Source organism: Myotis brandtii, unplaced genomic scaffold (genome assembly GCF_000412655.1).
Source record: "Myotis brandtii unplaced genomic scaffold, ASM41265v1 scaffold118, whole genome shotgun sequence".
Classification (NCBI taxonomy): domain Eukaryota; kingdom Metazoa; phylum Chordata; class Mammalia; order Chiroptera; family Vespertilionidae; genus Myotis; species Myotis brandtii.
In genome coordinates, this window is record NW_005354090.1 from 279,890 (window position 1) to 300,232 (window position 20,343).

The window sequence follows — 20,343 nt, forward strand, 5'->3', positions numbered from 1 at the left end:
GAGATCCCCCATCAAGCCCCACCGTGCAGGGGGTGCAGCCTCAGGTCCCTCACCCCGGCCCAGCGCCACACAGCCTCAGGTCCCTGCTGATCGCTTGTTATGGGAACCCCGCCTCCGCTGTGGGCACGGCCATCTTGTGATGGCATGATGGAGTGAGGGTCAATTTGCATATTACCTCTTTATTATATAGGATTTTTGCTAATTGTTACAAAGATGTCCTTTGTTGTGATTTTGTTATTCAAACACAAGATCATGCATTTCTTTTAAGCTATGTAAATTTTGTTGCTTTGCAACACGTCACTTCTGTTCAGAAATAGAGGATATCCTTTTGACTCATCTCCTGCAAGTTTTATTGAAGAAGAAAAAAGATATTTGGGATTTCAAGGTGGCTTCTTTCTAGAAAACCAAATTTACTGTGTAAGAGGACCATTTTTATTTTTTATTCTGAAAACTTTGGCTGAGTTTTGGTGTCTTGACTCAGCAAAGTCTGTCGTTCAGCAAGGCTTGGTAAGCATGAAAGTGGGTACTGAAGCTTTCCTTTATTTCATAATCCCAATTGTTTTTCTAGAAACCATCAATAGTTTCTAAATGACTGACTCAATTTTTGGATCCTATTCTCATGACCAAGCAAATGTTTGACTTGAAACCATCCCAGTATAAATGTCTCTGTGCCTCTAACTCTGAATCTATTCCTGGATTTCAGCACTGGAGAAACCCATCAAAAATGTCTAAAACTGGAACAAAGGTAAATAAATGGTCATGCTGATTTTTAGCCTAACTACTTTCTTTTTACCTAATGATACATTGAAAAAAACATGTAGAAAAGCTTTAGCTACTTTCCCTGCTGGTGAGTATGATAGTGTTTAGAAGGTTAGGATAGGGAGAGAAGATTAAGACATGCTTATTATATTCTCTAACAGAATTATCAAACAGTTTGTTAAGGGGTTATCAGTATGTGTGGTGCTATGTTGAATACTGTACAAGTATATAACATGTAAATACCATGATTTCTGTCTTCCAGAAACTAATATTCCATGCACTTCCACAGGAATAGGAATGCTGATCAGAGGATTATGTGAAGTAGAAAGCTTTTGGTATTCAATGAAAATTTTGTTTTATGAAATTTAACCTCAACCATTAATATTTTAAAAGGCCAAGGTGGATGGAACAATCAAGAGAATTAAATCCTACATATCCTCTTCATTCAAGCAGTTACTCTAACCCTTTGCCCCAAATAAAGTGCTTATTAAGTTAAGAAAATTACCTTCAGATATTTGATTTACGGTTGTTGAACTGGCTATTTGATCCTGAGGCAGGGCTTTGGGAATGAGGGAATGGTACCTTCATTCTCTTTTTAGCTATTCCACTGACCAGGGACTGAAGCAAAGCCATTAGTTCCTGATTCCCCCCATCCCCCACCCCCCACCCCAACTTTTTACTTTGAAAACTTTCAAACCCATTGCATCATTTTAGAGAGCACCTATTAATATGTTCTAGAACTGGTTAGTGCCTGATTATTTTCCTTTTAGAAAATAGAACTAATAATCATACTTGTTATTCAGAAGGAGAAAAATGAGACAGTGTCTTTAGTGCTCTGAATTTCTTGATAATATGCCAAGCACATCCCACTGAGAATGTGCAGTCCTAGAGAGATATCCATGTACCTCAAGGGAAAGCTGTTATAAAATCACCTTAGATGAAAACATCCCTGCTTTCAGAGATTTCCGAAGTAGTAATGGTGTGCTCTCTCGTTTCTTGTGGCTGGACTTTTGCTTAAGTTAAATAACTTTTGTTTGCTAGACCAAAGAAGACTGCATCTCTTTCTCTTACTCTCCCTTTCCCACTGTCTTGCTAGCAGTTTAATCAGAGGAGTTAAGGGCTTGTCAGAAAGAACATATTGTGTTTGTTTTTGTTGCCTCTGGAATACTTGAGACACTTTTCTTTCTGCCACATTGGATTAGTAGGCTATTTTTCAAAAAGTCAACTTGAAAACAAGAGGAATTTTGAAATTTTAGGCAAATCTTCTGCACATTTCTTAGCCTTTTCTGCAGATTCCTCTCCCACCCCCAAAAGTTAAAACCTTCTCTTAGCTGACCATAGAGTAGACTTCATAGACCTACAAATGGAAAGTGAGTAGATTTGCAACATTCTCTGGGCCCTGAGAGTTAGAAGGTCTCCCTGAAAGGTGAGCTTGGTCCTGGAGCTCAGTAATAGTTCCACGGCAAACTTTCAAACCCATTGCATCATTTTAGAGAGCACCTATTAATATGTTCTAGAACTGGTTAGTGCCTGATTATTTTCCTTTTAGAAAATAGAACTAATAATCATACTTGTTATTCAGAAGGAGAAAAATGAGACAGTGTCTTTAGTGCTCTGAATTTCTTGATAATATGCCAAGCACATCCCACTGAGAATGTGCAGTCCTAGAGAGATATCCATGTACCTCAAGGGAAAGCTGTTATAAAATCACCTTAGATGAAAACATCCCTGCTTTCAGAGATTTCCGAAGTAGTAATGGTGTGCTCTCTCGTTTCTTGTGGCTGGACTTTTGCTTAAGTTAAATAACTTTTGTTTGCTAGACCAAAGAAGACTGCATCTCTTTCTCTTACTCTCCCTTTCCCACTGTCTTGCTAGCAGTTTAATCAGAGGAGTTAAGGGCTTGTCAGAAAGAACATATTGTGTTTGTTTTTGTTGCCTCTGGAATACTTGAGACACTTTTCTTTCTGCCACATTGGATTAGTAGGCTATTTTTCAAAAAGTCAACTTGAAAACAAGAGGAATTTTGAAATTTTAGGCAAATCTTCTGCACATTTCTTAGCCTTTTCTGCAGATTCCTCTCCCACCCCCAAAAGTTAAAACCTTCTCTTAGCTGACCATAGAGTAGACTTCATAGACCTACAAATGGAAAGTGAGTAGATTTGCAACATTCTCTGGGCCCTGAGAGTTAGAAGGTCTCCCTGAAAGGTGAGCTTGGTCCTGGAGCTCAGTAATAGTTCCACGGCAACATTAGTGCTTTGTTTCACTCTTAGGATGGTTAGCTGCTCTGCTGGGAGGTTGGACAGCAAGGTGAACTTGTAGAATATCGTGTATATTTCATTTCTCAGCTATTGATGTCAGTCAGACACATGTGCAGAAGGCAGTAAATGTGAGAAACAATGAAGGAAAAAGATGATACTAAATTTCCCATAACATATCCCTTGCAAAGGCTCTTTTGTGATTAGTTGGCTGAAAACCAAAGGTAAGTTGAATTAAGAACTTGGGTCTATCTATTCATAGAAATGTTACCTTGATTTTCCTAAAGATCTTTTCACAGGTTTTGGGGAAAACCCCTCAGACTCAGAATCAGTCTTGTTCTGTTTCTAAGAGAGTAAATTCTATTTGTCAAACAGGGATAGCTATGTAGGTAGGAAGACAGCAAAAGGGAAAATAAAGTAAAATAAAATGAACCACAGATTACTAACCAGGAATTTGCACTGCAGTCCACTCACTTGCCTGCAACTAACTGGTCACTACATAGTGACCATAAGAAAGTCAATTAACTTCTTTTTCTGTAACAACTATAAGAAAAGCTTATTGGCAATTATGAACTAGGTATTAAACTAATTGCTTTATCTACATTATCGCATTGGACCCTCAGAGCAATCCTGTGCAGTAGATACGCTGATCCAGTTTTACAAATGAAGAGACTGAGCCTCAGAGAGATTCAATGGCTTGTTCAAGTCACAGAGCCAGTGACTAGTGGCGCTGCTATTTTATTTTGTTTGTTTTTTTATCTGTAAACAGGGGCACCATATATCTTTAAATACTAGTACAGTGGGGCCTTGACTTACGAGTTTAATTCGTTCCATGACGGAGCTCGTAACTCAAATTACTCGGATGTCAAATCAATTGTGAACGAGTGAGGCACGTGATGCTGGGCTGATGTTGTGGCGTTCACTGTGAGTTCGCTGCGCCAACTAGCGGTGGGGTATCTGAAGCTGGCTCGTAACCCGAATTTTAGCTCGCAACTCAAAGCAAAAAATCGGCGGAGAGACGGATCATATCCCGAAAAACTCATTAGTCGGGACACTCGTAAGTCAAGGCCCCACGGTATATGCTGCGCTAAAATTGGAAAAGGAGCTGGAAGAGATGAATTTGGGAAGGGGCGAAAGGAGATAAAGTAGATGATTAGGGGTGGGAAGGAAGCTTTTAGGGAACAGGAAATAGATGAAATGGGAAAGGTAAAGAGGGGAGATTAAGATAGAAGGATATAATTAGTAGGGAACCATCTAGAAAGAACTACATGGGGTGGAAGAGAATGAGGTTTTATGTCCATTTGTGAGTCATTCTTGGTTTCTTCTCACCTTTATTCTCTGCATCTAATTAGTCACCAAACCCTAAATTTCTTTTGCACGTTTTCTCATCATCATTCACATTGCCATTGCCTTTCCATTGGCCCTCATCACTTACCTTGCCCATAACAACCATCTATTTCCAGGTACATCTCCCGCATTATCACCAAAGGGATTCTAGCATGGCTCCTGTGTCTCTTTTCTGCCTTTATTTCCTAATACTTAATAAATACTCAATGTAATGGTCCCTACAATGGCTCATAATCCCTCACTCCTTTATTCCTTTGAACAGGCTATCCTTTTTCCTTTGCCTGTGGAGAAAACCCCTACTTAGCCTTCAAGCCTCACCTAGAAGATTCTATCCAGACTAGTTGGCTCTGCTCCTCCTGGTTTTCTCCTTTTAAACCGATAGAGCAAAGAGTCACAAGGTGGCAGCATAACGCCAGGGAATTAACTTCTTATGATGCCTGTGACTTCAGTTTTAAATGATAACCTAGCATTGATTTTGGATTGAGGAATTATAGCCCATTTGGTCTAGTGGTTGTCAGACACTGTTTCATGAAAACCTGGGTTATTTCTTGTAACTCTAGCCCCTATTTCAACCAGAAAAGCTCTGAGTTTTATTTCACAGCCAGGTCGACCAATGTAGTCTATTCCTTTCATTTGACAAATAGGACTTGGAGCCGAGAGATGGCTTGACTAAGGTAGTGGGGCTGATTATGGAGATGCAACTCTAGAGCCCAGGTTTATTATTTCCAGTTTTGCAGGGCTGCATGTTTTCCAAGGCCATCACAGATCCAGATCCAAGGGGGTACCCCAAGCATTCTGTTAGAAACTGGGGAAGAGCTTGAAACAGAGAACATTTTGTTACTTTGCAACAATTTTCTTGGCAATAAAATAATACAGAACATAATATGGTATATTTTCATGCTCTGTATCCATCTAAAATAAGTTCTCTAAAGTTAAGGTCTGTTTATTTTTCCTATGTATCTTCTATTTCACCTAGAATGAATGCCTGTATTTACACTTATTTGCCTTCACCAAACATTTATTGAGGGTCTGACAAGTGCTGGGCACAGCGGTTTTTAGCACAAATGAGGTTTGGTCTTCACCCTTGAAAGAAGTCCACTAGGAGGTCTGGTGGGAGAGATAGACATATTAGTAGATAATTTATTATGTAATGTGGTAAGTACAGTGAGCCGTGGGAATAAAAAGCAGGAAGCAGTGAGCTTGCGTCTGAAATTGCCGGCTTATATTAGAGCACTTTTTGGTTTTCTTATGTTAAGCCCTCAGAAGGTACTCATTCCTATCGTTGACAACCAAAGTTGTCTGTCAGAAGGTAAATGTTATAAAGTAGAGCAAAAATGTTATAAGGTAGAGCAAAAATGGAGAAGGAAGGAATTTCTGAAGTGGGGAGTATGCTCTTAATTTTTATCTTATGTATGAATGATGCCACCCAACTACTCAGTTCTCTTTGTTTGCCCTGTACTTCAGATTACTTTCTATGAAGACAAAAAATTTCAAGGCCGCCACTATGACTGTGATTGCGACTGTGCAGATTTCCACATGTACCTGAATCGCTGCAACTCCATTAGAGTGGAAGGAGGCACCTGGGCTGTGTATGAAAGGCCCAACTTTGCTGGGTACATGTACATCTTACCTCGGGGCGAGTACCCTGAATACCAGCATTGGATGGGCCTCAACGATCGCCTGGGCTCCTGCAGGGCTGTTCATCTGGTGAGCCTGGTGGCACTCTCGCTGTCTCCACGCTTTTTTGTTTTACGTGAAAGTTTTTTTGAGGTTTTTCTACTTCTTAATGGGAAGCTGTCTTTTTTGGCTGTGGAGGCTTAAATAAAATCTTAGCTCAGTTCATCATAAGACTGAATACACTAATTATTTCCATAGCACTTTTGCTACCTCTTGAGGGTTTTAAGGAATTAAGTTTTTAAGTCAGCTGTTTCAGTGAGTGCACAGTGGGGATGGGAGTTTGGATCATCTAGATTTCAAGATGGTGGGTTCTGAACCATCCTGTTCTCTGAGTCTGTGACCTGCTGGTGATTTCCATGATGGTTACTGTTCATTTCCTTCTGTTTTTTTAGTCTAGTGGAGGCCAGTATAAGATTCAGATCTTTGAGAAAGGGGATTTTAATGGTCAGATGTATGAAACCACTGAAGACTGTCCTTCCATCATGGAGCAGTTTCACATGCGAGAGGTCTACTCCTGTAAGGTGCTGGAGGGTGCCTGGATTTTCTACGAGCTACCCAACTATCGCGGCAGGCAGTACCTTCTGGACAAGAAGGAGTACCGGAAGCCCATCGAATGGGGTGCAGCTTCCCCAGCTGTCCAGTCTTTCCGCCGCGTTGTAGAGTAATGACATGGATGGGCCATAAGCTTCTTCCTAGGGGCCAAACACTGCTGGCCTTGTCATCAAATAGGCATCATAAATAAAACAATTGGCATGCACTCCACTGTTGACTGTTGCCTCTCCTTAAACACTCTTAGGGATCAAATAGTATCCACCAGAGTGGGCAGTTACACAAAGCAACTAACTCAAAATGGGACTGCATGAAAAAGACTAGAAAATCGTAGTGCCACATGTTGCTAATTTTGTGTTAATTCACAGGTACAATAATAATAGCTGCCATTCATTGAGTGCTTTTATTATGCCATTTTCTCTTCACAACAATCCTGAAAAAGAGGTGGTTCATCTGCATCTTATGAATAAGGAACCGGGAATTTAGAGAAATTAAAAACTTGTCCAAGTTCACCAGCTTGTGAATGATGGGACCAGGATACTTAGGTTTCCAAAGCCCTGTTCTTTTCTCTTTATTTTTAACTCATTCAACACATATTGGCTGGGGATCTGTGTACATCATGTAAATACACAACCCTGGGATAGTGTACCTATCAAACAGGGCTATTACTTGAAAATAGTAGTGCCATAAGTCTCTTGAAGTCCTTTACGATCCAGAGATTCCTGTGCCAGTTACCTCTCAACCCTCAGTTCAGTTTATCTGTAAAAAGAAAGGACATGTGAAACAATTTATGCCTGCTTCAAAATAGTTGGGATGGAGTTTTATTGAATTCTTACTTTGAGATTTTACTAGTATTTATTTAGTCTTGAAGGAACTGGGGCATTACTAGTAATGTTTAGTGAATATCCCACTGAACTGGGATACTCTGGATGCACCTGTCTTTAGAGAGATGGCAAAGCTCGTGTCTCCTAGGAGTTTTTCCTGCAAAAGACGAGTAGAACAGCCGAGGAGCCTCCCTTTGTATTCATTTCAGCCTGTACTCTAGTGTGCAGTGCATGCTCTCCCCTGAATGCTTTTATTCATTTTGTTAACTTCAGCCCTGCCTCCTGTCATTTTTTTCATTTTGAGTGAAGGACTTTGAGAAATTTAAGTGAAAGTGAGCGAGAAAGACATGATACACTGAGGAGGAATGGGATGCTACTTACTGAGTTGCAGAGCTCTGGACCTTGTCACCCTACCATGAAGTTAACTTTCCTTATCTCCACAATGAGGGAGGTGAGCCAAATGCTCACTCAAGTCCCATCGAACATAAACATTCTAATTCTCTGAAGGCCAGGACAATGCTGAAAGATTAGCTGATGTCTAAAGACCACTAACATTTATTTTTAGAGGCACAATTTCTGGGAATGACCTTGGAGATCCTGCCTCTCCTTTTCTGCAGAGGATGCTGAGGGGGGTAACAGTCAGTGACTGCCAGTCTTTCCTCTCAGACCAACTGCTGCCGTGTTCCAGTCCTTGGTGAGTTGGTCACAGTCTGTTCACAACAAGCAGAAAAGCAGTTCTGGCAGCAGGATAGGAAAACAGGCATCCGGATGACTAACCATGGTCTCAGAGAAGTAGAAGATGGCTTTTGACAGATAAAACAATTATTTGGGGATGTTTTATGCCTCTTGGTTCATACCCTGGTCCAGAAAGAGATTGCCACCATTCTCCCCAGCCATGGACACATTAATCAACTTGCATGTAAAAGGAATTTTACTAGCAATCAACATTACAGTAAAAATCACTGTATGTCCTTATCTATCAATCAGCCCCAGTTCTGATAGAACATTCTGCCATTAGAGCCAAAAGCACCTGTCATGGACACCCATGGGTTGTTATAAGTATTACCTCTCTCTGCTTTTTATTGTTTTGCTGCTCTAAAATGGGGGAGGAGGTGTGTCAAGAAAATAGGGCAATGGCTTACGTAGACCATTGTAGTCCTGTTTCCATTGTAGTCCTGTTTCCATTGTAGTCCTGTTTCCATTCTACGCATTCCTCAGACATAAGTCGTTGAATATTTCCCAAACATAGAGCCCACTTCCTCAAAATGTAACATCAGGGGCTCTTCTTTAAAGCCTTTATAGTAGTGGAATCTAAAAACAAAACAAATAAAACAAACCCATAGATACAGAGAACAGCTGATGGTTGCCAAAGGGGAGGAGAAGGGGGGTTTGGGAGGGAGTATAGGGGAGTTAAATGTGACCAGTTATTTATTCCTTTATTCAAGGAAAATAAAATTTAAAAATGAAGCCTCCAGGTAGGGTTGCCAGATTAAGTAGTGGACAGAATTAGTGAATCCCAAGTCATATAAGTCAGATATAAACATAGTATAAGTATATCCCAAGTTTTGGATGGAATATACTTACACTAAAACATTATTTGTCATTTGTCTGAAATATAAATTTAACTGCATTCTGTATTTTTATTTGCTAAATACAGGGGGGCCTTGACTTACGAGTTTAATTCGTTCCGTGATGGAGCTCGTAACTCAAATTACTCGTATGTCAAATCATAAAGTGAACGAGTGAGACACGTGATGCTGGGCTGATGTTGTGGCGTTCACTGTGACGTTCGCTGCGCCAACTAGTGGTGGGGTATCTGAAGCTGGCTCGTAACCCGAATTTTAGCTCGCAACTCAAAGCAAAAATCAGCGGAGAGACGGCTCGTATCTCAAAAAACTCGTTAGTCGGGACACTCGTAAGTCAAGGCCCCACTGTATGGCAATCCTATGCTTAAAGGGCAAAGCAAAGGGCTGACATGGCACTGAAAGGGAGTCAAAGTCTTTCATTGAGTCAGAATCTCCCTGTAAGTTTCAACCTCTATTCTAGTTCTGCTTTTCATTTAATTCTTCATTCTCTTTAGGCAAGCATGTCAAACTCAAAGGCTAACATGGCCAAATAGGGTTTAAGTTGATTTGGGCCGCAGAAAAAACAAAAGCTTCAATTTTTATAGAAACGTAGGTTTATTTCAATAGAGACATGCTGAATACAAAGGGCTGAAATAAATAAGTAATTGTTAATATAATAGAACATTTTAATAAAAATTAACATTCTGTATTAAATATTAACTTACCAGATACTGAATAACTGCACAAATTAATAAGCGTAACGCAAATAAACCTACTTTTCTAGTTCTCCAAAAGTGGAATATTTCCTATTGCGCACACCAAACAAGTCAGTACAAGACTAATGACATGGTGATCAGCTGCTAAAATATTCGCTGCTAGTATTAGTGGAGAGAAATGGTGCATCTGTGAGTAAGGTGCATAAGGGAAATGAATGCAACATGATTATGGAATAAGTCATTAGTAAACGTTGCAGTTCATTATTAATAGTTATGTATGACAGGATATTATAAAAATTTAAGTTAAGAAATTTTTATTAAAATGTTTCTTACATACCGTTATATTGGCTGGGCCACAAAAATATTTGTTATGGGCCGTATGCAGACCAGGAGTTTGACATGCTTGCCTTTAGGTATTTAAAGATGCCTCCTGTTCACCTCCACACTCTCATTTCCAAGTGGAACAACTCCTGTTCCTTCCACTGTTTCTCTCTTGATGTGTTGGCTCCCAGATTCCTCTCCATCCTGTGCTGACTGCAGATGATCTTTCCCACTGTTTCAGCTAAAGTCTGACCAGAGCAGAGGATCTGGGGGATTGGGTTCAGTTCTTCCACCTTCCTTTCTTAGATATATACTGCTTTTTCCTTTTTTAAAAAATTAAATTTATTGGGGTGACATTGGTCAATAAAATTACATAGGTTTCAGAGGTATAATTCTATAGTATATACTGTTCTGGACTAAGCTCAGTTCTCCTTGAACCTTCTCACCAGCCCTGATAGTGGGCCTGGTCACCCCTTCCCAGGAACTGGCATTCCAGTTCAAGGAGAAAGTTCCCATCCCCTCTGGAAAGTTAGAGAGAAATGGATTCAAATCCTACCACTTCCACATGTTAGCTCTAAGTCACACAATCTAATATGTATAACCTTGATTTCCTTATCTGTAAAACAAAGACAACACTTGCTCTGTAGGCATTAAAGTAATGTATGAAAAACACATAAATATATGGTCAGTTCTTATTATTTGCAGTAGTTATATTCTTTTTTTAAAATATATTCTTATTGAGAACCAAGATGGCGGCATAAGGTATACACCTGTACGTGCTGCCTCTCACAACCACACCAAAACTACAACTAAAAGACAAAATGGCTATCATCCAGAACCATGGGAAAGCTGGCTGAGTGGAAGTTCTACAACTAGAAGGAAAGAAAAAAGCGCATTGAGACTGGGAAGGAGGTGCAGAGGTGCGGAAGAGCAGAGGTATGGAGGTGCGCAAAACAGGCTGGCAACTAGGTGCGCTGTTTTTTTCAATTAGAAGGGAGATACAACCTCCCGACTGCTCTGAACTCCAGTTTCTGGTGAGACTGCGGACCCAGATTCCTACCGGGAGAAACTGGACTCTCTAGCATCGGGTCTGAAAGCGAGGGTGGCTTTCTCACAGAGGTGCTCGCAGGGATCATTGTTACTGCATGGGGGCGCGGGACGCGGAGACTCATAGACACGGAGATGGTTGACTGGCAGCCATCACTGTTTGTTCTGCCCTGGTGATTCCCTGAGACCCTGCCCCACCCAATTTACAACCCCACCTAAGCTGTGGGCAGCAACTTTTGCATATGAATGGCCTGTCCTTTTGCAGCCTAACCTAAAAAACTACATCTGGGTCAGAGAGCTCCAAAACTTCCAAACCCTAAACAAAGAGGAGAAATCTGCAGATCTTGTTGTAGCTCCTGCTGGGTGGCCTCAGGCAGTGACTTTGCACCTCCTTGGAGATCCAGGAGCCAATGTACCCAGTGGTCAGATACCAGATTTCAACTCCTCACATCCATAAGTGACACACTCAAGAGGCAGACTCAGTGAGCACCAAAGCCCCATTGAAGCAAGTCCTGCCCCATAAGGGTGTCTCCAGCACAGCAGTTCTTCCACTATAGACACAGCTGGTCCTCATAGCCAATTGGCCTGGAGGTCAATTTCTCCCAGTGATACCAACAGCAATCAAGACTTAACTACAACAAGACTGTGCACCCAGCCCACAAAGGGGTGCACCAAGAGTGTCCACCTCAGGTGATTGGGGAGGCTGAGACACTGGGCCCTATAGGACACCTACCACACAAAGCCACTCTATCAACACAGGGATGCAGCCAAAATGCAGAGACAAAGAAACATATCACAAATGAAAGAAATGGAGGAAAGCAAACTACTGGATATAGAGTTCAAAACCACAGTTATAAGGTTACTCAAGAATCTTCTAGAAACCTCCGAGGAACTTAATGAGACCTCTGAAGAACTTAGTGAGACCTTCAAGGATCTTAATGAGAATGCCAAAAAAATGGAAAAGGACCAGTCAGAAATTAAGCATACACTGTCTGAAATAAAGAATAATATACAGAAATTCAACAGTAGACTAGAGGGTCCCAAGAATCAAATCAAAGATTTGAAATAGGAGGAAGGGAGAGAGAGAGACAGAAATATCAATGATGAAAGAGAATATTTAATTAGCTGTGCCTCTTGCACACTCCCTGCTAGGGATCGAGCCCGCAATCTGGGCATGTGCCCTCACTAGGAATAGAGCCATGGTCTCCTGATTCATAGGTTGATGCTCAACCACTGAGCCATACCGTTTGGGCTGCAGTAGTTATCTATACCAATAAAACGGTAATATGCTAATTAGGGTGAACGTCTTCCGGATGACCATCTGGATGCCCTTCTGGACAAAGCCGCAGCGGCTGCCTAAGGCTCAGGAAAGCCTTGGATGGTGGCTGCCACTGCCCAGGTTGAGCCCAAGGCTCAGGCAGCCGTGCACAGGTGCAAGGCCCAAGGCCATGAGCGAGCGAATTCAAAGTATAAAAATCTGTGAATAATGAAGATCGACTGTACCTTACCACCATAGCTAACACGCTAATACCATTTCCTAATACTTAAGTACCTCTGCTACCAAGTTGTTTGTTTTTTCTTTTGTTTACTTGTTTAGCTTTTATATACCATATTTTCCCATGTATAAGACGCTGTTTTTTTTCTAAAATCATTATACTGAAAATCGAGGGGCATCTTATACACAGAAGTCAGCCTAGGAGGGAGCCCTGTGGCTGCATACCTGTCCATACCTTGTCAAACAGTCTTCCTCCAACCACAAGCCTTATTGTTACTGATGTCAGCTGATGCAGTAATTGGAGGTGGATGTGGAGAGTGCGCAGATGCAACCGGGACCGGAACATTCTGAGCCCATAAAGATGTCAAAAAATAAAAAGATAAATACCAGTAAGCGATTGTCTTGCTCTGCAAAATTCAAACTGAATGTAATCAGCTATGCAAAAGAGCATGGAAATAGAGCTGCAGCGAGACAATTTGGACCTCCTCCTATTGAGTGTATGATCAGACAGTGGAGAAAACAGGAAGAACAACTCCTTAAGATGCCAAAAAAGAAGAAGGCCTTAAGAGGAAAACCAGCAAAATGTTTAAAATATCGATTTCTTAATTTGGGGTTGGAAAGTGGGGGCGTCTTATACATGGGGGAGTCTTATACACAGAAAAATACAGTACCTCTTTCTATTCCCCAGTTGTTTTCAGAAAAGCATCTCTGTATTTTTGGCAGATGCTTCATAGTTGGAAAGAAATACATCAGAGTCATCCAACCCATCCCACTGCCTTAACAACAGCCACATTTTTAAAAAATATATTTTTTATTGATTTCAGAAAGGAAGGGAAAGGGAGAGAGATAGAAATATCAATGATGAGATAGAATCATCAATCGGCTGCCTCTTGCATGGCTGACCCTGGGAATCGAGCCTGAAACCTGGGCATGCACCCTGACCAGGAATCAAACTGTGACTTCCTGGTTCAGAAGTTGACGTTCAACCACTGAGCCACACCAGGCAGGCAACAGCCACATTTTTATAGGAGCCTAGCCTTCTCTTAGCTCTCTCATTTGCCTCTCTCCTGGTTCTGATTGCCACTAATTTCCAAAGTTAGCAGGGTTGTCCCTAGTGTTCACACAACCCACCTTGTGTTGTAGCTCCTACCTAGTCTCTTTACTTGGGGTCTATCAGGTGACAGAGGACAGTAAATCAATCGCCAAACTCTCCTTCCAGCCCTTTGTCTTGGCCAACCTTTGGTACACACAGGAAAGGAGGATTCCTGCGGGTGTGATTTCCAAGCAAGGGAAACCCCTCTGTCCACAGACACCTCCCACCTCTACCTCTTCACTCAAGCCTCAAACTTCAAAATCAGGGAACTTTAGAACTGGAGGGACTGAGGACTTCCCACATACCATAACAACACAGTGAGATGAAGCTTACTAACCCCAGTTTACATACGAGGAGCTAGGGCTCCAACAGGATAAACAAGTTGTCCAGGGTCACTGGTTCCAAACCTCTTGCTCTTTCCCTGCACTGTGCAGCCTCTGCTTCTCAACCTTCACGAGACAGAGCCATGGAACCTGTTAGTCATAGCACAAGTGATTCCTTTTAAAATAGCCTTGAGATATCATTCACTTACCACACAATTCACCTATTTACAGTGTACAACTCAAAGGTTTTTAGTATGTTCACAGATGTGTGCAGCCATCATCTCAGTCAATTTTAGCATATTTCTGTCCTCAAAAAGAAATCCTATACCATTTAAGGATCTCCACCTTATCTCGCACCCCTCCCCCAGTCCTGAGCAATCACTAATCTACTTTCTGTATCTATATATTTGCTTATTCTTGACAATTCATGTAAATGAAGTCATATATTATGTGGTCTTTTGTGACTGGCTTCTTTCACATTTTCAAAGTTCATCCATGTTGTAGCTGGTATCCTTGCTTCATTCTTGTTCATGGCCAAATAATATTCCATCATATGAATAGTCCACATTTTGTTTATTCAGTCATGAGTTGATGGACATTTGAGTTGTTTCCACTTCTTGACTATTATGAATAACATTGCTTTAAAAAAGGCTTTGTGTGGACATATGTTTTCATTTCTCTTGAGACATATATACGTGCAATTGCTCGGGGCATGAGATATTTCTTCTTGTATGCATTTGGGTCCTTAAAGCCACACAGACCCAGGTTCAATTCTAACTCACTTTCTAGTTGTAAGATTTCAGGCAAACACACCTCTCTTAGTCTGAGCCTTCTCATATGTAAACAAGAGAGAATTATACCTGCTTCTACTTCTCAGTGGTTTTGTTGCCATTAGATGAAATGATAAGGGAAAATTCTTAGCCCAGTGCCCTACCCAAAGGAGCAGATACTCCATACAGACAGCTATTCTGAAATCTCCTACATGCGGAATCCCCGCAGGGGGAGGCACAGAGCAGTCATTGGCGCTGAAAAGGTTGGAAACCAGGGGGCTGGTGGTCTTTCCAACCCCTCCTGGTTTAATGACCAGTACCTGCGATGCCTGGCCAGCAGGTGGAGGGGGTGGGGAGTGGAGGCGAGGCAGTGGTGGGGGTAGAGGCTATGGGAGAGCCAGAGAGCTCTGTGCAGCAGAGGGGAGTAGCTATTGCACAGAAAGGGAAAGTGAACCTCTCTCTTCATTCCTGCCAGGCCTGTGCTGCCCCCTTGGTCTTCTCTTCTCTTCTGCTAAATGATCTCATTTCCTTTCACTTTAGTGAAAACGGTTTCCCATTTACCCAGCACCAGTGTGGCCCTTTGTGAGTCAGCAACTAAGGGGCTCAAAACCCTGGTTGAATGATTCTGGAACTGATTAGCTCTCGGGAAAATCCTGCAGGCAATTTGCCCTTTGGGAGCACAGCGGGCAGAGATTTGTCCCCATTGTTCAAGCCCCACCTCCCTGAATAGGCCACATCGGCCTGTCCACTGAACCATGAGGACAGACCATGGTGGGCCTGGCTGTGGTGCTGACCTCCACAGTTTCCCAGTACACACTGGACGGGTAGCCCCGGCTCGCCACAAACCTGACCCTGACTAGGCTGGCATCCCAGCATCCAGTGCTCACATAGAAAGAGACATCTTTAGACTATTCCTATGAGTGGGAGGAGGGGGAAGGGGGCTCTGCAGGTTGCTTACAAACTAGAAATAAAAAAATATCCCAAACTTTCTTTGACGCAAGGGCTCGGGATGCAGCCGCTGTCAGCCCAGCGCCCAGCCAGGAGCGACCCCAGACGGAGCCTTCGGAGTCCCTCCGCCCCCACCTCGCCCGGACCCGAGCCTCGGCCCTCCTCGTCAGTCTCCTCGTGGCCTTGCAGCGTCCGCTGACTCTCTCAGGACTCAGCCAAGTTCCCCGACGGCTCCCCGCCGCCTTGGTGCTGCTCCGTGCGCCCATCCAATAAAAGCCCCTGGGGCTGTTTGATTTGTTCAAGTGTCCACTGTGGAAGGTCTGTGAATGGCCGTGCGAGAAGCATTATGAAGATGCACAAGTGCCCGTCACCACGCATAAGAAATCAGAGAAACAAAGCTCAGCGCACAGTGTGTATGGAGTGCAGTAGCCACAGCACACACTGTCAATACAAATGGAACTGCATGTGGTATGTGAAAGATCAGACAGAGGCCGAAAACCAGGACTACAGGCTTTATTAGAGGAGAAGCACCTGCTGGGCTGTCTCCCAGGGGGAGGACAGCAGCACGTGCAGGGGTGGGCACGACTTTTGAGGGGCGGAATGGGGAGGGGTGGGGGGCTTAGTGTACTCGGCGCACACTGATTGGTGGCTTACTGCATGGTCCATATAGGACAAGGGCTTAGGGTATCTGGCAGGTGTGGATTGGTGGTCCAATGTAGAGTCCATATAAGGTACCCGGTTAGTCACTCAGGTATTTCCGGGCTGCAGGTTACGTCACACTCCGCCCACCCGTTGGGGGAAGGGAGGATCTATCAGTATGCATTACTGTATCAAGCAGAAGCGGATCAAAATTAGAACTTTAGGCCCATTCCCTGCTCCCCTGGACACAGTTAGGCCGGTCTTGGCCCGTTTGGAGACCAGGAAGTTGATAAGTCGGGAGACCAGGAAGTTGATAAGTCACGATGCCAGCGGAAGATGGCAGCCCCCTGAGAGACGGGGCGGCTCGCCGAGAGGAGGCGGCTCGGGTGGACAGTCGCCAGGGATGGGGAGCATGAGGATGCAGCGGGGGTCGGGGCTGCTCTCCTGGACGCTGGGCAGGGTCCTGCGGCTCTCGGGCCTCTTTGAGCGGGAAGCTGCCCGGCAGCCCCGGATCATGGAAGAGAAGGCGCTGGAGGTTTAGGATTTGATTGGAACCATCCGGGACCCAGAGAAGCCCAGGACTGTGGATGAACCGGAAGTGGTAGCGGAAAGTTGCGTGGAGGTTGAGGAAGTAAAAGAAGAGGACTATTTGATTATCAGGTTCAGGCCGACAGTACCTCATTGCTCTTCGACACCTCTTACTGGGCCGTGCTGAAGAGCCAAACTTCAGCGGTGTTTACCACCGAACTTAAGGTCCCTTGAAGGCCACGGCGCCTTCTCTGGCGCCGTCTCCAGGCCAGACTCCCTCCCGGCGGCAACCCCCGCGGCACCGGAAGCATGGCGGACCCCGGAAGCATGGCGGACACGGGCCTGTTTATGGAATGTGAGGAGGGGGAGCTGGAGCCATGGCAGAAAGTCAGTGATGTCGTTGAGGATTCTGTAGTTGAAGATTGTAATTCAGTGGGTAAAACTGCTACAGTTTCTGTGAGCCAGCAGCCAGGCTCAGCTCCAGTGGCCATGGCTCTCTGTGCTTCTGTTGCTGGGCCCCTCTCTACACCCACCACCGCTGGTAGCCGTGGGGCACAGAGCAGCGAGGGTAGGAAGAGGACTCTCGTCAGACCAATCGCCGATGCCGATGCTGATGCCGAAAGAAAGTGGTGTGGACAGAACATGTATGAACAACTATTGGCACCGCGTGCCTCTGCAGCCGAAAGAAGCCGGCAGTATCGAAAGAATATGTCTGAAGAACAGCGATTGGCACAACGTACCTCTGCAGCCGAAAGAAGCCAGTCATGGACAAGTACTACCAATACTGGTAGGAACTGCCTTCATAGCGAAAATGAGGTAAATGAGGATGCCATTATCAAACACAGTTGTGGTGGAATGTAACACATGTGGTGTTACATGTCAGTTTTGCCTATCCCTAAATTTCTCCGATGAAATGGAGTTATTGGTTGCTTTCTCTCGAGTTCAAAGAGCGTGTGACATTGGAGTTGTAAATACTTCATCACAAGGGAAATTAGTCAAGCACTCTGAAAGTATTTTTACTCTTAATGTGCTATACAGGGAGATATTAGAATAAGTTTAATCAATTTATCAGTCATTGTTTTTATCAGTTGTTTTTATATCATGTTTTTGTTGTTTTTACATCATCTTTTTGCTGTTTTCATATGTATTTGTTATATCATGTTTTTGTTTCTTTGTTAATGAATTTATATATTATTTTCATGTACATTCTACTAATTTTCTTTCATTTCTGACACTTCTATTATAGAGAAAGGGTGAATAGCGATATTAAAATATTTCTTCTAATTAATTTCCTTCCAGTGTGCACAAATCCATGCACCAGGCCACTAGTATTGAGATATTTATAGGTGAAATGATATGATCTAGAACTTGTTTCAGAATAATACGGCACTAGTAAGTAGGTAGATGGTATAGATGAAACATGATTGGCTAATTAATGAAACTCAGTGATGGTGCATGGGATTCATTATAGTGTTCTATTTTTATATATATTTTAACTTTCCCATAATCAAACATTTAAATTTAAAATATATATAGTAAGTTGCCAGTATAGTTATCATAGATAAAACTTGTTGGAATTTTTTATCTGTCAACCTCTATAATCACTACTCAGCTGGCCTAATAACTGTCAGGGTTTAGTCCAATACTGGGCTCTCAGATTCTCTGAGACTGTGGGACAAACCACTGTTGGCCCATTAATAGCCACCTATATACCCACTCTGCTGGTTTTGCTTTGTACCTAACTGCAGTGACTCCATTTGCCAAGTTGAACATACAGTTCAGAGGAGTCCATCTTATTCTGATGATTTGAGGTCAAAAGTTGAAGCAGTGTTTGCTTTTATCTTTGATTTAGGTATATTGGCTCCCCCAAATTTTCTATCTGGTTTTAGAATATTTGTAAGTTAGAAAATATAGTATTGAGAATTTTTTTAGCCAAATGTAGTATATGCAGGACTTAAAAACATTTATAAAATTGCTTTTCTTACAAATGAAAAAGAATGTAAAATATTTCAATAACAATTAGCCCAGTTTATTAGTATGTGTTTATTAATATTTATTCATGAATGAATCATTACCTTATTAAGTCATCATTTTTTACTTAATGCTGTTGTCCAGGTCTTTATCAGTCTTGATGACATAAAGAGAAAGAAGGCAGCTAATCAATCTCTGTGTTTCCATACCTAAGACCATAGTTGTTTAGAGAGTCTTTTGCATTTCTGAGATTTGACTCACTAGGAAGAGATGCCATTCTTTTTTTTTTTAAATATATTTTTATTGATTTCAGAGAGGAGGGGAGAGAGAGAGAGAAGGAGGGAGACAGAGAGGCATTGATGATGGGAGAGAGTCATTCATTGTTTGGCTGCCTCCTGTGTGCCCCACATTGGGGGTCAGGCCCCCAACCTGGGCATGTACCCTGATCAGGGAACTGAACCATGATCTCTTGGTTCATAGGGTTGATACTCAACCCCTGAGCCACGCCAGCCAGGTGAGATGCCATTTCTTAAAGTCTCTGTACTTGTTGAGTTGATGCTTATTGATGAATATTCCTCTTATAAAAAAAATTGAGTGGTGGGGGTGGGCTAGAAGGGGTCAATGGGGGCAAAGGGGAGATATATGTAATACTTTGAACAATGAAGATTTTTTTTTTTTAAGTAAGGTGGGTTAGCAGCAAATTACATTCTGACAAAATAGGTGTTACCTAGTTAAAATATGGTGTTCTTGTTTTTTTTGTTTTAAGAAAAACATTTTATTTGTAAGAAAAATAAACTTATATGTTATTTTGTTTTGCTGGAAAAAAAATAAACCTCTCAAGTTAAAAAAAAAATTCCAAACTAACAAAGATTTGGGGGCCTCCACTACAGGCTGGGACATCTGTGGTTTTCAGGGAGTTGTGTTTTCATGCCACGTTGGCTGTGTCTTACTCAGTAGCAGCTCACATTTGCCAGAGCGAACTATTTCAACGTTTATAAAGCTCTTTCATATACAATACCTCATCTGACCCTCACATGGTTATGTGAGAAAAGAAAGATAGTTGCTGTTACCCCCATCCTATCTAATAATAGAGAAACATGGTAATTAACCATAACTTCGCTACCCTTCCCATTGGCTAATCAGCAGGATATGCAAATTAACTGCCAACCAAGATGGCGGCCGGCAGCCAGACAGCTGAAGCCAAACAGGAGGCTTGCTTGCTTCAGTGACAGAGGAAGCCAACGTTCCCCTCCTGCCTTGCAGGCCTCTGAGCCTGCAGTTTGAACATTGTAACAAACATAGAAGCTAAAAAAAAACGCCAGAAACCAGCTTTCAGCGAGCTGGGATCTCAGAGCTGGAGTCAGAGCTGGAGTTATACATTGTTTCGAACCGAAACAAACCAGATACCTACTTTCAGCAGCGGAGGCCTAAGAGCTGGAGCCTCAGAGCTAAAGCTGGCCCAGAATAAAAAAAAAGAAAAAAGAAAAAAAGGAGAGGTTGGGAGCTTCCGTCACCT

General features: G+C 42.6%; 2 protein-coding genes across 3 annotated transcripts in view; both read left to right on the forward strand.

Annotated features, from left to right (window-relative positions):
• The window catches only part of TBCCD1 (TBCC domain containing 1), a 28,838-nt gene extending 28,231 nt beyond the window's left edge, over window positions 1-607 (forward strand). The window contains exon 8 of the mRNA XM_014530449.1: window positions 569-607. The gene's annotated coding sequence lies outside the window, so the exon portion shown is untranslated. The remainder of the gene's footprint in view (window positions 1-568) is intronic.
• A 36-nt stretch (window positions 608-643) lies between these two features.
• Window positions 644-6,796, forward strand: CRYGS (crystallin, gamma S). 2 transcript variants are annotated; one of them, XM_005858427.2, is made up of 3 exons: window positions 644-745; window positions 5,826-6,068; window positions 6,431-6,796. In XM_005858427.2, exons 1-3 carry the CDS (start codon window positions 725-727, stop codon window positions 6,701-6,703), a joined length of 537 nt encoding a protein of 178 aa, XP_005858489.2. In that variant the 5' UTR covers window positions 644-724; the 3' UTR covers window positions 6,704-6,796. The 2 variants fall into 2 exon arrangements, with proteins under 2 accessions (XP_005858489.2, XP_014385951.1); XM_014530465.1 differs by lacking the exon at window positions 644-745 and adding an exon at window positions 3,206-3,238.
• The last annotated feature ends 13,547 nt before the right edge of the window (window positions 6,797-20,343 follow it).